The following is a 20,435-nucleotide window of genomic DNA, read 5'->3' as shown; positions in this document are numbered from 1 at the left end:
CAATGGAAGGATGATGCATGGTTATTAGGTTGTGTGATTGTTCCTATCAAGTATAGTGACAAAGTCAGGGTTCTAGTTTTGGAAAAAATTGGCAAAAATCGATAAAGTCCGAAAAACATTGGATAAATTAAAAATTAAAAATAATTATTTTAAGTATATATATGGGTCGGGATCTATAGACGTATAAAGCTACTCATAAAACCACAACATGTTTTATCCCGTATGGGCAAAAAGGTTCGGAATAGACTGATTTTTTGTGAGGATAGTTTTTATGGTGAAGAGATCATCCTTGCAAAAATCAGTTCATTTTGAAACTTCTAATCCCATCAAAAGTGGTTTATAAAAATCGGACGGTCCACGATTCTTTAATTTGTAAAATATGGGCAAAAAATTTCAGAATAAGCTGATTTTTGGTGAGAATGAATTTTAATCATAGAGATTATCCTCACAAAAAATCAGCTTATACCGAATTTTTTTGCCCATATAACACAAAACACGTTGTGGCTTTATGAGTAGCTCTCTGTGTATGTGGGTATATATATATATGGGTCCCGTTCAGCAACAAACATTTTGGCAAAACATTTTTCAAAACATGGGTTAGAGGTTTTGGAATGGGATGATTTTTGGTGAGGAGATCATCCTCACCAAAAATCAGCCCATTCCAAAACTTCAAGCCCCAGTTTACAAGTTGAAAAATCGTGAACTGTCCATTTTTTGTAAACCATTTTTGATGGGGTTAGAAGTTTTGGAATGGGCTGATTTTTGGTGAGGATGATCTCCTCACCGTAGAGATCATCCTCACCAAAAATCAGCCCATTCCAAAACCTCTAACCCATGTTTTAAAAAATGTTTTGCCAAAATGTTTGTTGTTGAACATTTCCCTATATATATATATATGGGTCGGGAAATGTTCAGCAACAAACATTTTGACAAACATTTTGGCAAAACATTTTTGAAAATATGGGTTACAGGTTTTGGAATGGGCTGATTTTTGGTGAGGATGATCTCTACAGGGAATAGATCATCATCACCAAAAATCAGCCAATTCCAAAACTTCTAACCCATCAAAAATGGTTTACAAAAAATGGACGGTCCACGATTTTTCAACCTGTTAACATGGGGCTAGAAGTTTTGGAATGGGCTGATTTTTTATGAGGATGATCTCCTCACCGTAGAGATCATCCTCACCAAAAATCAGCCCATTCCAAAACCTCTAACCCATGTTTTGAAAAATGTTTGTCAAAATGTTTGTTGCTGAAAGGGACCCATATGGGTCAGGTTCAAACGACAACCATTTCAACACACATATAGATAACGTGTTTTGTCTTATATGGGCAAAAATGTTTGGAATGGGCTGATTTTTTGTGAGGATGATCTCTGTGGTGAGGAGATCATCCTTGCAAAAAATCAGCTCATTATGAAACTTCTAGACCGTCCAATTTTTGTTGAAAAATTATAAACCGTCCAATTTTTGTAAATCAATTTTGATGGGGTTACAAGTTTTGGAATGGGATGATTTTTTGCCAGGATGATCCCCTCATCACAGAGATCATTCTCACAAAAAATCAGCCCATTCCAAACATTTTTGCCCATATAAGACAAACACGTTGTCTATATGTGTGTCGCAATGTGTGTTGCAGGAACCCGACCCTATATATATATATAGGGTCAGGTTCAAGGGCCATATGAGAAAACATATGTAAAAATTTTCGTTTTTAATAAAATTTTAAAATATAGGTTAGAAATTTTGGATTGAGCTGATTTTTTGTGAGGATGATCTCTATGATGGGAAGATCATCCAAAAAAAAAAAAAAATCAGCCCAATTTGAAACTTCTAATCCCATTAAAAGTGATTTAGAATGTGGACCGTCGATTTTTTACCAATTTTTATCACTAATTTGTAAATCACTTTTGATGGATTTAGAAGTTTCTGATTGAGCTGATTTTTTGTGAGGATGATCTTTTCATCATAGTGACCATCCTTGCAAAAAATCAGCTCATTCCAAAACCTCTAACTCTTATTTTGAAAAACGAAAGTTTTTTCATATGTTTTCTCATATAGCCCTTGAACCGCCCCCATATATATATATATAGTGTATTTTATATATTAAATGAAAAAAAATTAATACTTAAAAATGAAAGAAATCTTGATTTAAAAAAGGTGATTAAATCGCAATAAATCATATTTTCTTTTTTCAAAAATTTGTGAATTAAACTACAAATAATTCACTAAATCTTAGATTGATATCATTCATATGTCCACAAAAAAATTATTGTGAGTCTACAATACCTTTAAGATTTATAATGTTCAAATTTCAAAATATGAAAACTATTATAATCAAGGATTCATCAAATAGATCATACATTCTCCAACACTTCATTGGCAATGGGAAAGTTGGAATTTTATTTAGGGGGGTAGATCTAGATTACTAAAGAGAACTACTATTGGCAACCCAACTTTTATTTTTAGCATTCCAATTAAATTAGAGAGTTTCTATTGTCATACCAGTTTTTGTTAATGCCACCCCAAGATGTGTATTAATTCTTTGATGATTCATGTATGAATTGAGGTGGCCTTAACAAAAATTGGGGTGCTAATAGAATCTCTCTCTCTCTCTCTCTCATATTATTGTTATTATTATGAGTCAATCCTTATTGTAAACAATTGTTGAAGTTATTTCAATATACCATATGCTGCCTCCATCACAGAAATGTAGATCACTTCCCTCGGGATGTATAGAATTACAAATCTTTTTCTTGTTTATCCCGAGACAAGTGATTCAAGGTTTTGTGATGAGGGCATATATAGAGGGGAGCGTTAAATTATTACGACTACTATTAGGGATAGCATCCCTAATATTCACCATTGTCCAAGTTAAATTCACCTAAAACAAAAGCTTTAAACAAGAGTGCTTATGTTGCTACCCCAACTTATGTTGGAGTTCAATAAGTAAAAGTTGGAGTGCCAATATAACCTCTTTTGAACTATAATCCTGTCTCGTGGAACTTGGAAGAACTGAAGGAGAGAAGAAGATCTCACTTCGTCTTTCAGAAAAAAAAAATGGCGATGAGATCCAAGAATTAATCTGTCTGGGAGAATTGAAGAAAGAAATCATGGCGGTCTCTCTCGCTCCTGGATTGTCTCGGAAGCTGAAGAAGGTGTTGGATTCACGAACCGATTCACCAGATCTGTTGGCATCTCTCAATACACTCTCTTCGTTCTACACAGAGAACACACAGAAATCTCGAAGGAATCTCAGATCTACAATCGAGAAGAGATCTCTCTCCATCAATCATGAGTTTCTCCAAGCCTCCGATGCAGCTCAACAGGTTCACCATTTTCCCCCAATTATCCATCGATTTCGCTCTCATCACGTATGCATTTGTTTTGATTTTCGATTCTTTTTTTGTGGATCTAGGCTTTGGATCAAGTCGAGGAAGAAGTTAACGCTTTAGCTGAATGCTGCGACAAGTAATGAATCGCTATTCTTTTTTTCTTCTAATTTTTTTTTTTTTTTATTATCTCATTATCTTATTGTAGATTGTTTCTGAGCATTTGATGGGGTTTTTTAACATATGGGTCCGAGTTCTAAGAAATTCCTTCATTTTATTATATAAAACTGAAAAAAAAAAGGTTTTTTTTTTTGGAAGTTCCTAATCTTGGATGGTTTTGGTGATAATTTGGATATCTGTACATCAATTTATCTAATGGGGTTTTTTTTTGTGAGTTTGATTTAAAATACAATCTGTTTCACAAATTGTGATTATAGATTTGGTATGAGACTTCCAATCATAGTCACAAAATTCTCCGAATTTTTTCATTTTTTTTAAATTCTCCAAATAAGGGACTGGCCAATTGAATCGGTGAATGGAGAAGTTAATTGGAAACTTAGTGATTAATCTCGAATATGGTAAAAAATTTACCCTTTATCTTCAAAATTCAAATCCCAAGGACAAGATAGGGGTTTTAGTGAGGTTGAATTTGATGGATTTTGGGAAGAAACCCACAAACATCATTTATATAATTCCCAAAAAAAATTCTGATTTTTACTGGAATTTTTACAAACTTATCCAAATTAACTGAACTGAACCCCTGACAAATAATTGTTGAATCTGAACTGGTTTCTATGCTTCCAATTGCATACATACCATTGAAGTTAGATGCATTAAGAGTTGAGACAAGAAGGATCTGAATTCGTTTGATTTTCTGCATCTTGTCATATATATCTAGAGCTGAAATTGCGATAAGGCGCTGTTGATTATGATCACTGATGATAATTCTTGTTCTTTTTGGGTCCTGATTTTGTCAGTATTGCTAAGGCGTTGAGCAGTTGCAGTGCAAGTACTGGAGATATCATCAATACCACTGAAAGGCTTAAACAGGAACTTGAGATCACTACACAACGCCAAGAAATTGTGTCGTGCTTTCTTCGGGACTATCAGCTTTCTAATGAAGAGGTACATTTGTACATCTTAAGGAACATCTCTCGTTAATTTATCTCTGTTGTAGATTGGTTCACTACTTGCTATATATATACTAATAGCTATTTTGATTTTTTTTTTCCCCATTATAGATAGTAGCACTGAGGGAAGAAGACCTGAATGAGAATTTTTTCAAGGCACTTTCTCATGTTCAAGAAATTCATGCTAACTGCAAGATACTTCTCAGGACTCATCACCAGGTATTTATTTTGGTTGGATATTATATTCATAGAAAAGGTAGGAAATTTCTTGCTGATAATTTAAACCAAATTTGGTGTGAACCAGTCTGTTGATGTGCACAGACTTAATTTCCCTTGAAGGGTTATTTGCTTTAAATGATTAGAATCTCATTTGAAATGAAAGTTGTTCTACAAGAATTATAGGCTTTGTATTTGTCTTTAATTCATTCAAGGTCTCTTTCACAGCGAGCAGGTTTGGAGCTGATGGATATGATGGCAGTCTATCAAGAGGGAGCCTACGAGCGTCTATGCAGGTGAAGCTTTTTCAGAGCTAAACTCAAACATGTAAAGTACTGTTGTTACTTGTCAGTGTATTAAAGTATATCTTCATAAAATATTGACCAAAATATGATACTGTTGGATTTGTTTTTTGATCGATAAAAAGATAATTTTATTAAGAAGAAGAAACACAAGGGGGGTCGAGAAGACCAACCCAAAACAAAGGGAAAAAAAAGCAAAAAAGCAAAACAACGAAGGAAAATGAACACAATTATCACGACAATGAACAAACCCTATCCCATCTCACAACAAAATCTTCAAAGAAAACCACCTTGAACTCCTTATAAAATTTACTCCAACAAATCATGATCTCTAAAATAAAAAGAACAAGACCCTCCATCGTGAACTCTTTTCCTTCAAAGATGCAGCTGTTGCGACGGATCCAAATACCCCAACAAATCGCGAAGGGAACTAAGAACCAAAGAATCCGCTTAGAAGCTAAGAAAGAACCTCCCCACGACAACCAAGACTCCAGAGCTAACTTAACAGACCTAGGGAAGTAACCCACAATATCAAACAACGATAAAAAATGCATCCAAATGTGATTAGCCACCCGACAATGAATAAGTAAGTGATCCATCGTTTCCGCTTGCGATTTACACATACAACACTGGTTTGGCGAAATGAAGGCCCTCTTAATTAACTGATCCATTGTTGTAATTCTTCCTAAAGCCGCCATCCAAAGAAAAGTCGATATCTTTGGAGGAATCTTACCACCCCAGACAAAAGAATGAGGAAAGGACGAAGGAGTATTAGGAGCCATCCCATCATACAAAGACTTGACTGTAAACTTCCCATCCCTTGTACCTCCCCAAACTCTCTGGTCTTCCGAAGAGCTCTCCATGCAACTCTTTACTGTTGGATATTTCAATTGTCAATGCAAGCAATTGCTCTTCGATATTTGTTCTTTCTTGAAAGAGAACTCTTTAGTAATTCTTATTCCATCAGAATTACTGAAAATGCAGTATCTGCATATACATCTACATAAATTCTTCCAATGTTACATCTATGAAGATTTTAGATTTTACTTCTAAGTTTTAACTGATAAAAATAATAAACATCATCCAGAAGGCTCACACTGATTTTGATTCTTTTTGTATTTCATCTTTAGCTAGAAACCTTGGTGATTCCTAGCCACACCAAAACCATGCATCTGTATAGACCCAATACTTCATTCAAATTACTGAAATTTCCAACAAAATAACTTGTTCGAGTAAAACTTTTGTAATCACCCTCATAGAAGGTATTAGCTGCTGCTTTTGATCGACAGCTATGTCTGCTCTTTAAGAAAGCACAAAATTTGTACCATAAACTATATGTTAGGGCCAACAATATGAATCATAATTCACCATTCAACTCTATTTTGAAGTCAAAGCATTGACTTCGTACCATCTTAGTTGGTGTTGGAGCTGAGTTTAAGCGAGACACTTTCACTTTGCTTTCTCTTGTTGTAATTTGGGCTTTTCCTGCCTCTTTTAGTTGCATCCTCCTTTACTTGATGATAAAAAAAAATTGTTGGCCTTCATCTCACCCTTTTAGAGCCTTGAACTTGCACCAAGTTCTTATTCTCATTGGGACCTTCATCTTTGTTTTACATGCCCAAACCATCTCAATTGACTTTCCTACACCTCATATTGCTGCTATCCCAAATTCTTTTGAATGCATTCATTTTTTTATTTTGCATTTCTTAGTCTACCATTCATCTATCTTAACATTCGCATATAAATCTTCTACATTCTTACTTCTCAAAAAAAAAAAAAATCTTCTACATTCTTTCTATGGATGCTCTGTTTCTTGACTGCCCAACATTCATTGAACTTTCCTGTTCAGTATTTCTTTAAAAAATAACTTCCTGAAGTCTTTCATCTCCAATGAAACCCCTGAGTCCCTATAATAAGGTAGATATGTTCTACAAATTCATTGATCCAGGCTGTCAACTGGTGGTTGCTCGATTGTACATCGACAAGGAATTATAATTGATTAGAGGATGTTAACCTTCTAACTTGGATTTAACAATTAGCTAAAAAATTACAGTGCTACCTTTGTATAGCCATATTTCTAGAAGTGCTGATAGGGAAGTTGACTTTTTAGCTAAAAATGGTGCATAATGTCATTCCTTGTACATTGAAAGTGATTGGTTGCCTTTCTCTTTTTAACAAGATCTGATTAATTATCACAGTGGTTCAAGGAAGCTATTGGGGCATGCCTATTTTAGATAAAGAAATGCCTGTCCATGTGAAAGGAAAAAACATGTCCTTATGTACTGTGCAAAACATAGGAGGTGCTCCAATCACCTAAAAGTGTTAATGGCCAGAAAAAGGTCCTAGATCTGGTGTATTGGAAGTGTACAGTTATCCCAGCTTTTAGAATGTCCCATCAAGAGGTAGCCCACTGATTGAATGGTCCAACTTTACAAATGGGCAAAATAGGCATGGGGATTCATGTATTCACCGAGTTTATCAATCTCGCCCATGACATCTTTCCTATGCTGATTTAATCACATATATCTTTTCACAGTGCATGAATGAGGAGACTATATTGGCTCTTTTCGTTTGTTCCAGGTGGGTTCAAGCAGAATGTAGGAGATTGGGTGACACTGATAATCCTGAAGTAAGTGACCTTTTGAAAACTGCGGTTCGCTGCCTGAAAGAAAGGCCGGTCCTTTTCAAGTACTGTGCAGAAGAGGTGATCATATTCATGAAGTATAATTTTCCAAAAATGTTCTTAAACCAGCAACTATGTGGCTCATATATCCTTTTAGATCATTAGTATTAACTTATTGCTATATGATTTTTTTTAAAGGTAGCAAATATGAGACATAATGCATTGTTCAGAAGGTTTATAAGTGCTCTTACTCGTGGAGGACCGGGTGGGCTGCCTAGACCGATTGAAGTGCATGCTCATGACCCTTTACGTTATGTGGGTGATATGTTGGGGTGGCTACATCAGGTCTGAAACTCTGTCTTCTTGGTTGGAATCCACTATTAGTCTTGTAACAACATTAATGGATCTCTTTTGCTCTGTGAGTAGGCCTTGGCATCTGAAAGAGAACTTGTCCTCGTATTGCTTGATCCTGATGCAGTGATAGATACTGGACCAACTGCACGTCGATTCTTCAAGAACATAGAAAATGATTGTACTAAAACTGAATCTGAGGTGACATTTGTTCTCGATAGAATATTTGAAGGGGTTTGCCGGCCATTTAAAGTGAGAGTGGAACAAGTTTTGCAGTCTCAACCTAGTCTTATAACTTCTTATAAACTTAGCAATACATTGGAGTTCTACAGCTACTTTGTAAGTCAAGCGCAAGCCCTCGGTCATATTTCTCGTCTTCTGATTTCCTTTCTCTTACCTTTGTTGTTGATTCTGCTATAGATTTCGGACTTGTTGGGTAGAGATACGTCTCTCTGTAATACACTTTGGCTACTCAAGGATGCCGCTCAACAAACTTTCTTTGACATCCTGAAGACTAGAGGGGACAAACTTTTGAGGTACCCTCCCCTTGTTGCTGTTGACCTATCACCCCCGCTGGCAGTAAGAGAAGGAGTCTCTGTATTGCTTGAAATAATTGAGACTTACAATAGTATGATGTTTCCTGCTTCGGGAAAGAAGCCTGATTTTGAGCCGGTGATATCTGCTTTACTAGATCCTATAGTTCAGGTATGCTTATGCTCATATTTTTTATTCTGTTACTTATGTTTTTGTGGTCCTACTCCTGGTAACCTGAAGATGAATTAGAGTAAAATAACTTCAAAGAAAATATATATATATATATATACTTTAAACTCCTTAAACAATCTGCTCCACGAAAGTAATAATCCTTTATTGGACAAGTGCACCTCATGCAAAGAGTGGTCTTTCCCTTTAAAAGTACTGCTGTTCCATTCCAACAAGATGCCCTAACACACACACAAACGGGCTTAAGGACCAAGGGATCCTTTTCTTCCGAGGAATGGCTAGGAGACTCCAATTTTGAAACAATGCTAACGGAGATGATGGGAAACACCAAGGGACTCTGAATATCGATAGGAAATGAACCCACACCTCATTTGCCAAGGAACATTGAATAAGAAGATGATTGACCAACTCACCAATGATTTGCCCTAAAAGCAGTAATTTGCTGAATGAACAACCCTTCTCCATGATGTTGTCCATTGTTTAAAATTTTTCCCATGACAGCTGACCAAATGGTACTCATATCTGCCTTCACTACCTCGAACCACGTTCTTTTGGTCCGTTGTGATTGGCCTTTGTTGTGCATGACCAAACCATCTTAATCCACTTTCTCATACCTTTTTAATATATTGAGATGAAATTATACTGAAGAGCTTGATTCAGGTTGAGTTACTGAAGTCCTTCAAGTATTTGGTTGGATTTCAAGCTATACTACTCTTGTTAAAACCACTTGGTTGTAATGAAGCCTTTCGAGTATTGCATTTTGTTTTCTTTGGTTCATTTACTAAATATGTTCAATTTTGGATACCACTGCAGATGTGTGAGCAAGCAGCAGAGGCACATAAATCCAAAGTAGCAACCCACTCATTAAGGAGAAACAGAATGAGTTCTGATCCAGGCCAATTTAGTAGAGATTCTTCATCATCAGTTGATGCAATCTTATCGAACAGCCGTTCCAATCCATCCGCACAGGTTAACTAGTTACAAACTTTCTCAATCAAGAACTCTACTTTCCCAGTTATCGAATTTTAAAATATTTTAGTTGAGACTAAAAATAGCTTTCTTAACTATGCTGGTGCAGCTACTGATTAGTACCTATTTGTTTTGAGAAAATGTCTAGTACTTGTAATGACAGTATCCTAACGTCAACAGCCCAGCAATTGCATGTGCCGTGCACTGGACCTCCATTTGATGGGTCCACCACTTGAATATAGGGCAGAAAATGGGTTGGATTTTATCCGAAATCCAAGTGATCCGAATCCTAATTTAGCGGGTTTCACTTGGAGTATATCCGAATAAAAATGGGTCGAATATGGGTTGATGTCCCTTGATCCAAGTCCGATCCAGGTCGTATACAGATCCATCCCTATATCCACCTAGATCCGAATGATCTATTGCTTTAAAAATTATATTTTTATGTTTTTCAAGATATGTTTCTTCTACTACTTTAGTATAACATGAATTCTAATAAAATAAACGAATTATAATGGTAAAATAGAATGGTATAGAAATTAGGAAAGATATATATCAAAAAAATGTTGAACGGCCTGAAATTATCAAAGCAGGCCGACCTGAATCAAGTAATTCGGTCGGATCTGGATCCAGGTTTAGTGAAAGCAAAAGGATTCAGATTTGGTTTTAGCTAATCAGATCTGAGTCGGATTCGAATATTGATCCAGATAAAAAAAAATTCAATTCTGGACATGGACATACTCAGATCCGGCCCAAAACCCGACCCATTTAAACCTTAAAATTTTTCTGAAGCCGAATTTTGAAACCATTCGACCTAGAGCTTTTTGGACTTCTCGCCTCATTTTTTTCGGCCATCTGAAAGACTAATAGAGTAGATAGCTATAGATTTCTGATTAGGACTGATCCCTGCATGAGTGCATCTGAGCTATAAATCTTTCATAGATTAGGCCTTATGGTCTATACCTCACAAGTACTTCATATTTAATCTCTTCTTAGTACTGCATTGATTTTGTCTCTGTGGATGCACGCAGAATACCGAAATGCCCTCCAAGGTCTTCCTCATCAACTGCTTGTCTGCCATCCAACAGCCACTGTTAGGACATGAAGCCGCTGCAGAATACGTTAATAATCTCGGATCCATGATTGAGAAACACATCAACTTTCTCGGGGAAAAAGAGGTGGATGCCATCCTAAGAAGATGTGGTTTATCAAACAAGATTTCTCGAATCCAAAGTTTGGAAAACGAGGAGGAAGATGACGAGACTATCATTGGGGTGCCATTAGTAGAGTTAGAGGACATGTCACCAGCCTCACTTTCGGATTGTTTGAAGTCTTTCTTTGCACTCGTGTTAGGAAGCGAAGGTTCTCTACCAGAGTTTGAACAAATGCAGGACCCTCGGCTTCGTTCAGAGGCTTGTATCCGTGTGGCGAGGTCACTTGCGGAAGCTTATGAAGTTGTTTACAAGGCAATCATGGATCCCAAAAACTGTTACCCTGATCCCAAGTCGTTGGTTCGGCATCCACCAGATCAGATAAGGACGATCTTAGGGATTTGAAACACTACATAAAAATTATATCTTTCTTGAATGATTTACACAGGTAGGTGGTGAAAATCCAATTTGAGCTTTTGATGTTTCTTTGTATTATTGATGTTTGTTTAATGAAATATTTGCTTACCAAAACAAAACAAAACAAAAGTTGCAGGTGGTGTGTGTCTGCATGCAGGCATGTTTTGGTAAAAAAGTGGACCAAAATGACCCTGATCAGCATGGACTTTATGCTGGTGGTTTTACTGTGAACCTGAAGTGGTACAAAGCGAACCAATCTGTGATACGGTTTGTACTAAGTTCGTAAAATCAAGCATGCCACAAACCCACCGGATTTTGATTGGGTTCGACAAATCAAAACATTTGTTTTCAATGAACCAAAGCATTAAGTTCGGTAAACCAAACCAATTTATTTTTTATTTTTTTATTTTTTATATTTAAATTTTGAATTATTTTATTTTTATTGAACTTAGAATTTTTTAACATTATAATTGTAGTTATAACTTGAATGCTTGAGTTAGATGTACGCACAAGTGAACCAAGCTAGTGAAACGAATTATCTCTATATCGTATTTTAACGAAATTACTGGCCCAGCCATCTTTTGGAAATATTTAATGCGAAGGTCATATAACTGTTTTGGTATTTATTTATCTTTACTATAACAAGGTTATTGTAGGTAGGGTTTAAAATGGGAATGATTTTATTCGAATTTCGAGTGCACTGAATTCAAATTTAGTAGGTTTGGTCCCAGCAAATATATTCGAATTAAAATATGATTTGGATATGGGTTGATATCCCTTGATCTAAGTTGGATCCAGGTCAGATATAAGTTCATTTCTATATCTATCAAGATCTAAATGATATGTTACTTTGTAAATTGTATTTTATATTTTTCAAGTTATCTTCCTTCAATCCATAATAATTGGGCGTAGTGATTAAGACTTCTTTTTAAAATGGAAAGGTGTTGAGTTCAAGTCACCATTTGATTACATTTTTAATAATTTTATTTAAAATAATCTTAAATAATTTGACATTATTCAATCTAAATCAATTAATTCAATCGGATCAGATGAGGATATGAATCTATAAAAATAAATGGTTCGGATATGATTTTAACCATTAGAATCCGAGTCAGATCCGGATATGGATATGGACATACTCATATCCGGACCGTGCCGTTTTAAGCCCTAGCTGTAGGAACATTAAATTGAATTTACTTTTATACAATTTTTTCAAAGACATACAAATGAACTAAAGTTTTTCAAAAATAAAAGTAAAAAACAAGTACCCAGACCTTTATATCCTTATTTTAACATGATTAAATTGTTGGGACTTGTTAACGTGTTCCCTTAAGGCACACATTAAAGTGTATTGATTACACCTCGAAAATTAAATTTTGTGCCAAAAATGCCCTCAAATTATTATTACTTTTTAATCAAAATACCTACGCGCCCCCCCCCCCCCCCCCCCCCCCCCCCCCCCCCCCCCCCCCAAAAAAAAAAAAAGAGCTTATTCCCCAAGTGTATTTAATGAGTGCCCTTAGGGCACATGTTATTACAAAGACCCATAATTAGTTTAATAGTTTGTTTTAGAATTTTCGAATTAATAGTCTAATTTTATACAAACTTTTATAATTTTAAAATCTAAAAATATTAACTAATATGGATTTGCATAAAAAACACTCATTCTCCTCTTAGTAGTTGGGGGAAGTGGCATATTATGACGTAATATAAACGTTAAAATAATATTGATTTTATATCAATATCGGTATATTATTTAAGTTAATTAATGGAGAGTATTTTATAGTTTTAAAAAATTACTGGTGGGCAACTGCACGTGCCCAGGGCCCAAAATCCTCGATTGCTGAAAAAAAACAAAAAACAAAAAGTAATTCACACATCTTTCATTAAAATAGTAATGATGCTTGTAAGGATAGGTTAGGTCCAACTTGACATATATTAAAATAAGTTGGGATAATCTGGCCTTCTTTTTTCATATATTCTTTGTAAGTTCTTTTCACAAAATCGTACAAAATCATAAATATATGTATTTGTGTATTTCGATGCAATAAATCTATTGCTCTGCGAAGGAAGTATACAAAGAACATATAAATAAAGAGTGTCAAATTATCACGATCTATCAAATATATATATTAAAAGTAGATATTATATAAAAATTTCAAACCCTTTTGCATCGTAGTTTCTACTTACTAGTAGGGGTGTCCATGGGTTAGTTCCTAAGGAACTTAGAACCATAATCATGATATTTAGTTTGGTTTCGGTTCTTGTCGATTCTGGATCTGGTTTCAAAATAAATAAAACCAGAATCAGAACCATCAAAAATCACGAGTACCCATTGGTTCCGATTCTCAAGAATCAAATGAGAAAAAAAGTACTTCAAATCGATATCTAAAAAAAAATATTCCTTTAAAAAAATTAACATATTATCAAAAAAATTATTAACTTAGTTATAAATTGTTATATTAAAGATATAAATTAATATAAAAAAATTTCAAAAATTAAAATTTATCTTTATTTAAAGTAATAAAGTTTTAGAAGAGTAGTTCATTTTAAGATCCAACAATAATTTATATGAAAAATTGAAGAATTTTATATAAGATGCATTTAGTTTGAAATTAAAAATACCTTAAATCATCTATAGAATAAAAAGAAATAACAAAATAAATCGGTTCCAGGTACCCATTGGATAGAACCTAACGGTTCTGGTTCCTATTGGTTCGGCTCCATTTTAGGCCCAATTTTAATTGGTTTCTAAAAAAAAGGGATTCGGAATCAAGGTTTTCGATTAAATGGGTACCCATTGACACCCGAACTTACTAGTCCTACTTTCAAAGGTGACACCTTACATCAATATAAAATTAATAAACAAATTGATAAATAATAATAAAAAATCTTCAAAATATATGAATATTTATTTCTAAAAGCACCGTGTTCTATTCAGTGCTGCGGAGAGGTTGAGTAGTTTTTAGATGCTTGGAAGTGCATGTTTTTCTCATTTTTTTGAAGGCTTTTCATTTCTTTCTAATCTTTTATTATCATCTATATTTGTATCATTTTGCACTCTCATCTTGTATAGTTTTTTGTATTGCACTAAAATGTTTTTTTTTTTTTTAATTGGTGGACCGGGCTTGAATCTAGGCTTTGCCCAATCCATAGATAATGATCTTGTCTAAGGACTAATCCTAGGGCACATGCAACACCTCACATCACACGCTCAAGTAAGGGATGGTGCGTCCTCATGAGTGGCCTCTAAGGAATTAATTCTCGTACTAGGCATTGAACTCATGACCTACGAACATTAACCGCTTATCGATCCGAAATTGCCACTGAGCCAACTCCTCAGGATTCACTAAAATGCCAATTTCATTGGTGGTGCTATTGATTTTTATCATACATCCTCAAGTCATCTTAACTGACGGTAATCTATTTTGTCTCTGAATCAATACGATTATATTAATTCGTAAATATCATAAACATGGTCATATGCTAGTTATTGAACATGTTATTTCTTCATTCCCAATATTTTACTCTACAAAACATGACTAACCTTATTGTAATATGTAAAAAAAAAAAAAAAAAAAAAAAAAAAAGGATTTTTCTAATTTTATCATACCCAAAAAAATCAAGTTACATTAAAAAAAAACAAAAAACAAAAAAAAAACCTCCTCTCCAATCTCTTTATCATTGTGGATGACTAAATAATCATTTTTGTGTTATTTATTGTCTACCAATCTTAATTACCACCATACCCTTATAAGTGCCAAGTTGGGTGTCTTTTAATATTTTCTTTTTTCTTTTTCTCTTTGATACAGTCAACCTGACATGACCCTCCTTTGTCCAATCTAGGGATTAGCACGTGCCTAGGTCCCAGAATTCTGGTTACGGCACAAAAAAGAAAAACAAATAAATAAATAAAATAATTCACACATCTTTCATTAAAATAGTAATGATGTTTGTAAAGACGTGATCCGATATTAAGATTTAAATTTATTTAAATCTAAGTTCGGTCCATATTTCCTAGATCCAACTTGACATATATTAAAATAAGTCGGGATAATCTCACGCTCCTTTTTCATATACTCTTTGTAGGTTCTTTTTATAAAATCATAAATATACATATTTGTGTATTTCGATGCAATAAAATTATAATTTTGTGAAGAGAGCATAAAAAGAGCATATGAATAAAGAGTGTCAAATTATCACGATCTATCAAAAAGAAAAATTATATTAAAAGTAGATCTCATCTAAAAGTTTCAAACCCTTTTGCATCGCATGTACTACTTACAAGGAGGGGTGTCAACGAGTCGGTTCTTGAAAAACTTAGAATCATAATCATGATATTTAGTTTGTCGGTTCTGGTTTCAAAATAAATGGAATCAGAACCAGAATTGTCAAAAATCACCAGTACCCATCAATTTTGATTCTCAAGAATCAAATGAGAAAAAAAGTACTTCAAATCATTATAATAATAATAAAAATTAACTTATATCAACAAATTTATTAACTTAGTTATGATTTGTTATCCTAAAGATGTAAATTAATAAAAAAAATTCAAAATTTATCTTTGTTTAAAGTAATAAATTTTTAGAAGAGTAGCTCATTTTAAGATCCAATCAATAACTTATATGAAAAATTGAAGAATTTTATAGATGCATTTATTTTGAAATTAAAAAAAATTATATCTTAAATCATCTATAGTATGAAAAGAAATAATAAAATTAATCGGTTTCGGATACCCATTGAATAAAATCTAACAGTTCCGATTTCTATGGGTTTGATTCCATTTTAGACCCAATTCTAATCTGTTAAGAAAAAAAGGGATTCAGAATCAGGGTTTTCGATTCCAATTCCGATTTCAGTTAAATGGGTACCCAGTGACACCCCAACTTACTAGTCCTACTTTCAAAGGTGACACCTTACATCAATATAAAATAAATAAATAAATTGATAAATAATGATAAAAAAGCTTCAAACCTTTTACATGAATATTTATTTCCAAAATCATTGTGTCCTATTCAGGGCTGCGGAGAGGCTGGCACCTCTCTCATCTTGTATAGTTTTTTGTGAGGGTACGTGCAACGCCCTCACATCACACGCATCGGGTAAGTGATGGTGCATCCTCATGGGTGGCCCCTGAGGAATTAATGCTCATATTGGGTATCGAACTCATGACCTACAGACATTAATCACTCATCGATCTGAAATTACCATTGAGCCAACCTCTCGGGTTCACTAAAATGCCGATTTCGTTGGTGATGTTATTGATTTTTGTCCTACATCCTCAAGTCATCTTAACTAACATTTATCTATTTTATCTCTGAATTAATACAATTATATTAATTCGCAAATATCATAAACATGCTCATATGCTAATTATTAAACATGTTATTCCTTCATTACCAATATTTGACTCCACAAAACATGACTAACCTTATTGTAATATGTAAAAAAAAAAACTCCTCTCCAATCTCTTAATCATCGTGGGTGATTAAATGAAAAATGATCATTTTTGTGTTATTTATTCTTTACCAATCTTAATTACCATCATATCCTTATAAGTGCCAAGTTGGGTGTCTTAAGAGTTTCCTTTTTTTTTTCTTTTCTCTATGATACTGTCAACCTAACATGGCCCTCCTTTGTCCAATCATGGGCCAAGTTGGGTGTCTTAAGAGTTGCTTATAAGTGCCAAGTTGGGTGTCTTGAGAGTTTCTTTTTTGTTCTCTATGATACTGGCAACCTAACATGGCCCTCCTTTGTCCAATCCTGGGATTTGCAATGCAAACCTAAATCTCACATGCACTAAGCTATATAAATTTATGCCCTCGACGTCTTTAATATTAAAAATTAATGAGTGACACTACCTTCACATATGAATTATAAATACTAATAGGAAAATGTTGAATTGACTTCGTTGGACACTGAGTTCAATACTGCGCTGACATGATAATGCATAAATAATCATAAATTTTTTTTACTTGTATCTCGAGATAAGAAATCTATGATTATTTGTGCAGTACCACATCAGTGCAATGTCCAACGAAGTCAATGTAGCATGACTCATAATAATAAAATAATAGTTTTTAGTAAGTGTCGTGATAATGTGATTCCCCCACATGGTATATTCAAAATACTCTCCTGACGTGGCATGTCTAAGAATCATACACTTTATGCCTCGGGATACACAATATGTACAATTGTATATCCCTGTTGAAGGAAAATCTATGGTTTTGACGCATCCCACATGTCAGGAGAGTATTTTGACTATGTCACGTGAGGGTGTCCGATTATCATTACTCTTTTAATAATTTAAAAAAGGTGTTCACGTATTGACCAAAACATGAAGAGGTAAGTGTATGTAAATCCTTTAAAAAGTACACACGTAAAGGTGTATCGTATATCACTCTTTAAAAAATCACTCTTTAAAAAATCATAGAGGGGGTATCTCTAATATTGATCAAAATACAAGGGGTATGTCTTAACATACCCTTTAAACTACTTGTCTTATTAGGGTTCCGTGTTTATGGGAGAAAGAAGAGACGTACGTAAATGTAACAATGAAACCCAATTGGTTGAAGTCACAGGTTTTGTGATAGATGCATCGAATCTAACCTGGTGATGGGTCACCAAAGTCATTGTTGGGATGTGACACCAAAACCAAAATGATTTGAGGAATCTTAAATATAAAAAAACAAGCTCAAGTATTACTATATCTTTTGGGGACAATTTATAGTGAAAACATATTTTTGTGGAGATAATTAAGAGTAAATTTTTTTTTTTTGTTTTTTTTGTAGAGATAATATTGGCAAATTTCTTTATCCGTCGTTAGTATCTGTCGCAATGAGTATATAACAAATATATGTTTCAAATATAAGTTTGATTTATCAATGAATACGACTTGATTCAATCAAGTCAAGTCCTTTGAGATTGATTTGGACAAGTTGATAATTTAATTATGTTTAAAATAATAATTTTATTTATTATAAGTTTGATCAATAAATGCTATAGTTACAAAATCTTATTTTATATCAAATACGGAAACATACCTCAAGACGTAGTATTCAAGTCAAATTGAACTTGGTACCATGGCCACCTAAACAATAGTTTAAAGGGAGATTTAGACAAATCCATCTAAGTTTAGGCGAATATTTGAGACAACGACACCTGTATTTTCATCTAAGGATATTCCCCTTGACCTTAACTTTCTCCAAGAGACTATTAGAAAATTAATTTAAACACCCCGTTTTCAATAAATCAACAACAAAACCTCAACCCAATGATTTGGGTCGGGGTCAAGGGGTCTACTCCCCCTGTGGTCTCAAGTTCAACTCCTACCGATTGCTAATATCTGTGACCACGAACCGCAGGATTAAAAGTCCTATTTAGTAAGTCTTGTTCAGGGAAGAGGGATTATTTGATGCACGCAAGCTGACTCAGACACTCTTCTTTACAAAAAAAAAAATGGTGTAGGATATAAATGAATCCTATTCTTTTATTTTATTTTGGGTGTTCTTAATGGCATTAGGGAAAATAAGAAAAAGCGAGAGAGAGGGAGTGAGTGACCAATAACGACTGTGATGGTGACAATTAATGGTTATGATGTTGGTGATAGTGAGGAAGAAGAAGAGATTAGGGTTTTGATTTGGAGTGGAATTTGGGGATAAATTTCATTTTCCCATAAATATAGATAACAAAAATAAAATCTAGTCTTTGTTAGATTTTTGATTTTTGGTGAAATTCCATTTTATATGAAAATGACAATCAAACACATTAAAAATAATATTTGTCTGAAGCCAAGTCTTTCGCTCTCAATCTTTAAAATATCATCAAAAATCAAAAATAAAAAAAAATGAAAAAAATTGTGATCATCCAACTCTTCGACTTTTCCCAAAACCCTATCTTGCTCTTAAAGTTTGAAAAAAAATTAGAAATAGTTTTATCCTAAAGGTGGTAAATCCCAATTTTTAGAAGGAAAATATGGATTATTTGTGCGAGAATAAAAACAAGAACATTTAAGTCATTTTTTACTAATCTCTTTGAGAAGACTGCAGTCAAAGAATATGCCCATCAGTTTGAAAACATGTGGGGGGTATCTCAAATATTGGTCAAAACCTAGAGGGTTACATCTAAATCATCTAAAATTAGGGATTTTCTAATACTTGTAGATAAGACCCAGACAACCTGACAAATAGAGACCAAGTACCTACCTAACCCCATAAGACACTATTTTATCCAACAAAACAACATAAAATAAAGAGAGATTTTCCTAGAAGACCCATCCGTTGCAAATTTATCATAAAAACTCCCTTGCTTATCAAGTTTATTACCCGACAAACCTTACTTTATAAATCAGACTAGCACAACTAACATAATAAGATTTCAAATCTTATTAAAGATCATTGGGCCTACATGAATTATCAAATTGGAAATCCAACCCTTTCTTCTAGATTTCCTAGAAAAACTCAAATCCAAAAGAAAAAAAAAAAAGAAAAAGAATGCTTTTGAACTTGATCGAAGGTGTTGTAAATGAATGACTACTGAACTCCCAAATTTAATTCTAAATTCAATGGTGAAAAGTAACTCCCTTTTTTCATTTTTTTTTTTCTAGAGTTCTTAGAATTTCGTCTTTTATAACAATGTAGGATCAGATCATGTTTTTGGATACCACAAATTGATGTGGTTAGTATCTATTCAAAGGTATGTTAAGTAACAAATTAACCCCATCAATTTGAATTTTATGACTTGAATCACTATTATAAGATTTGTTGGGTAACAAATTTGATAAAGTAGAGTTCCCTTGGAGTTGTTAGAATTTCAAGGGAGTTTTTGTAATAAAAATACAACAGTTGGAATTGTCGGGTAAATCTCTCTAAAATAAATTCTTGTCTCAAATGTGGTTTTAAATCACTCCATCAAACAAATGGATAAGATGAGAAGATATTCTTAATGATTCTCATTGTAGAAACTAATACTAATCCCTAGGAGATCTATATTTGTCTTTGAGAATTGTTATTGGCACCCCAACTTTTACTTATTACATACCAATTAATAAATAAAGAAAGTAAGTAAAAGTTAGGGTGCCAATTGAAGCTCTTTCTCGTTTATTTATTTGGCTAGATTTTTATTTTCTGGTCATAATTGTAAAGAACTATTGGAATTATTTGAAGAGTTAGGTTTATCTTTAATTAGGGTGTGATAAGTAAAAACTGGGTGCCAAACTGAC

At 33.8% G+C, this 20,435-nt stretch overlaps 1 protein-coding gene across 1 annotated transcript; it reads left to right on the top strand.

The window, feature by feature from the left end:
* Nucleotides 1-3,004: 3,004 nt before the first annotated feature.
* LOC147389253 (oligomeric golgi complex subunit) lies at nt 3,005-11,293 on the top strand. Its single transcript, XM_086418298.1, has 11 exons — nt 3,005-3,330; nt 3,420-3,472; nt 4,311-4,458; nt 4,575-4,682; nt 4,908-4,975; nt 7,562-7,685; nt 7,803-7,949; nt 8,031-8,294; nt 8,376-8,660; nt 9,492-9,647; nt 10,679-11,293. Exons 1-11 carry the CDS (start codon nt 3,115-3,117, stop codon nt 11,201-11,203), a joined length of 2,094 nt encoding a protein of 697 aa, XP_086274424.1. The 5' UTR covers nt 3,005-3,114; the 3' UTR covers nt 11,204-11,293.
* The last annotated feature ends 9,142 nt before the right edge of the window (nt 11,294-20,435 follow it).

The sequence above is a fragment of the Akebia trifoliata genome, chromosome 12 (genome assembly GCF_017979445.1).
Source record: "Akebia trifoliata isolate Shusen 1 chromosome 12, ASM1797944v1, whole genome shotgun sequence".
Taxonomy (NCBI): Eukaryota; Viridiplantae; Streptophyta; class Magnoliopsida; order Ranunculales; family Lardizabalaceae; genus Akebia; species Akebia trifoliata.
Note: the sequence above shows the minus strand (reverse complement) of the source record. Positions and strands in the feature narration are given on the sequence as shown.

Excerpts from the sequence above, each read along its gene's own strand:
- LOC147389253 (XM_086418298.1), top strand. The coding sequence starts at position 3,115 with ATGGCGGTCTCTCTCGCTCCTGGATTGTCTCGGAAGCTGAAGAAGGTG. Across the intron at positions 7,686-7,802 it reads TCAAGTACTGTGCAGAAGAG|GTAGCAAATATGAGACATAA; the intron begins GTGATCATATTC and ends TTTTTTTTAAAG. Across the intron at positions 7,950-8,030 it reads TGTTGGGGTGGCTACATCAG|GCCTTGGCATCTGAAAGAGA; the intron begins GTCTGAAACTCT and ends CTCTGTGAGTAG.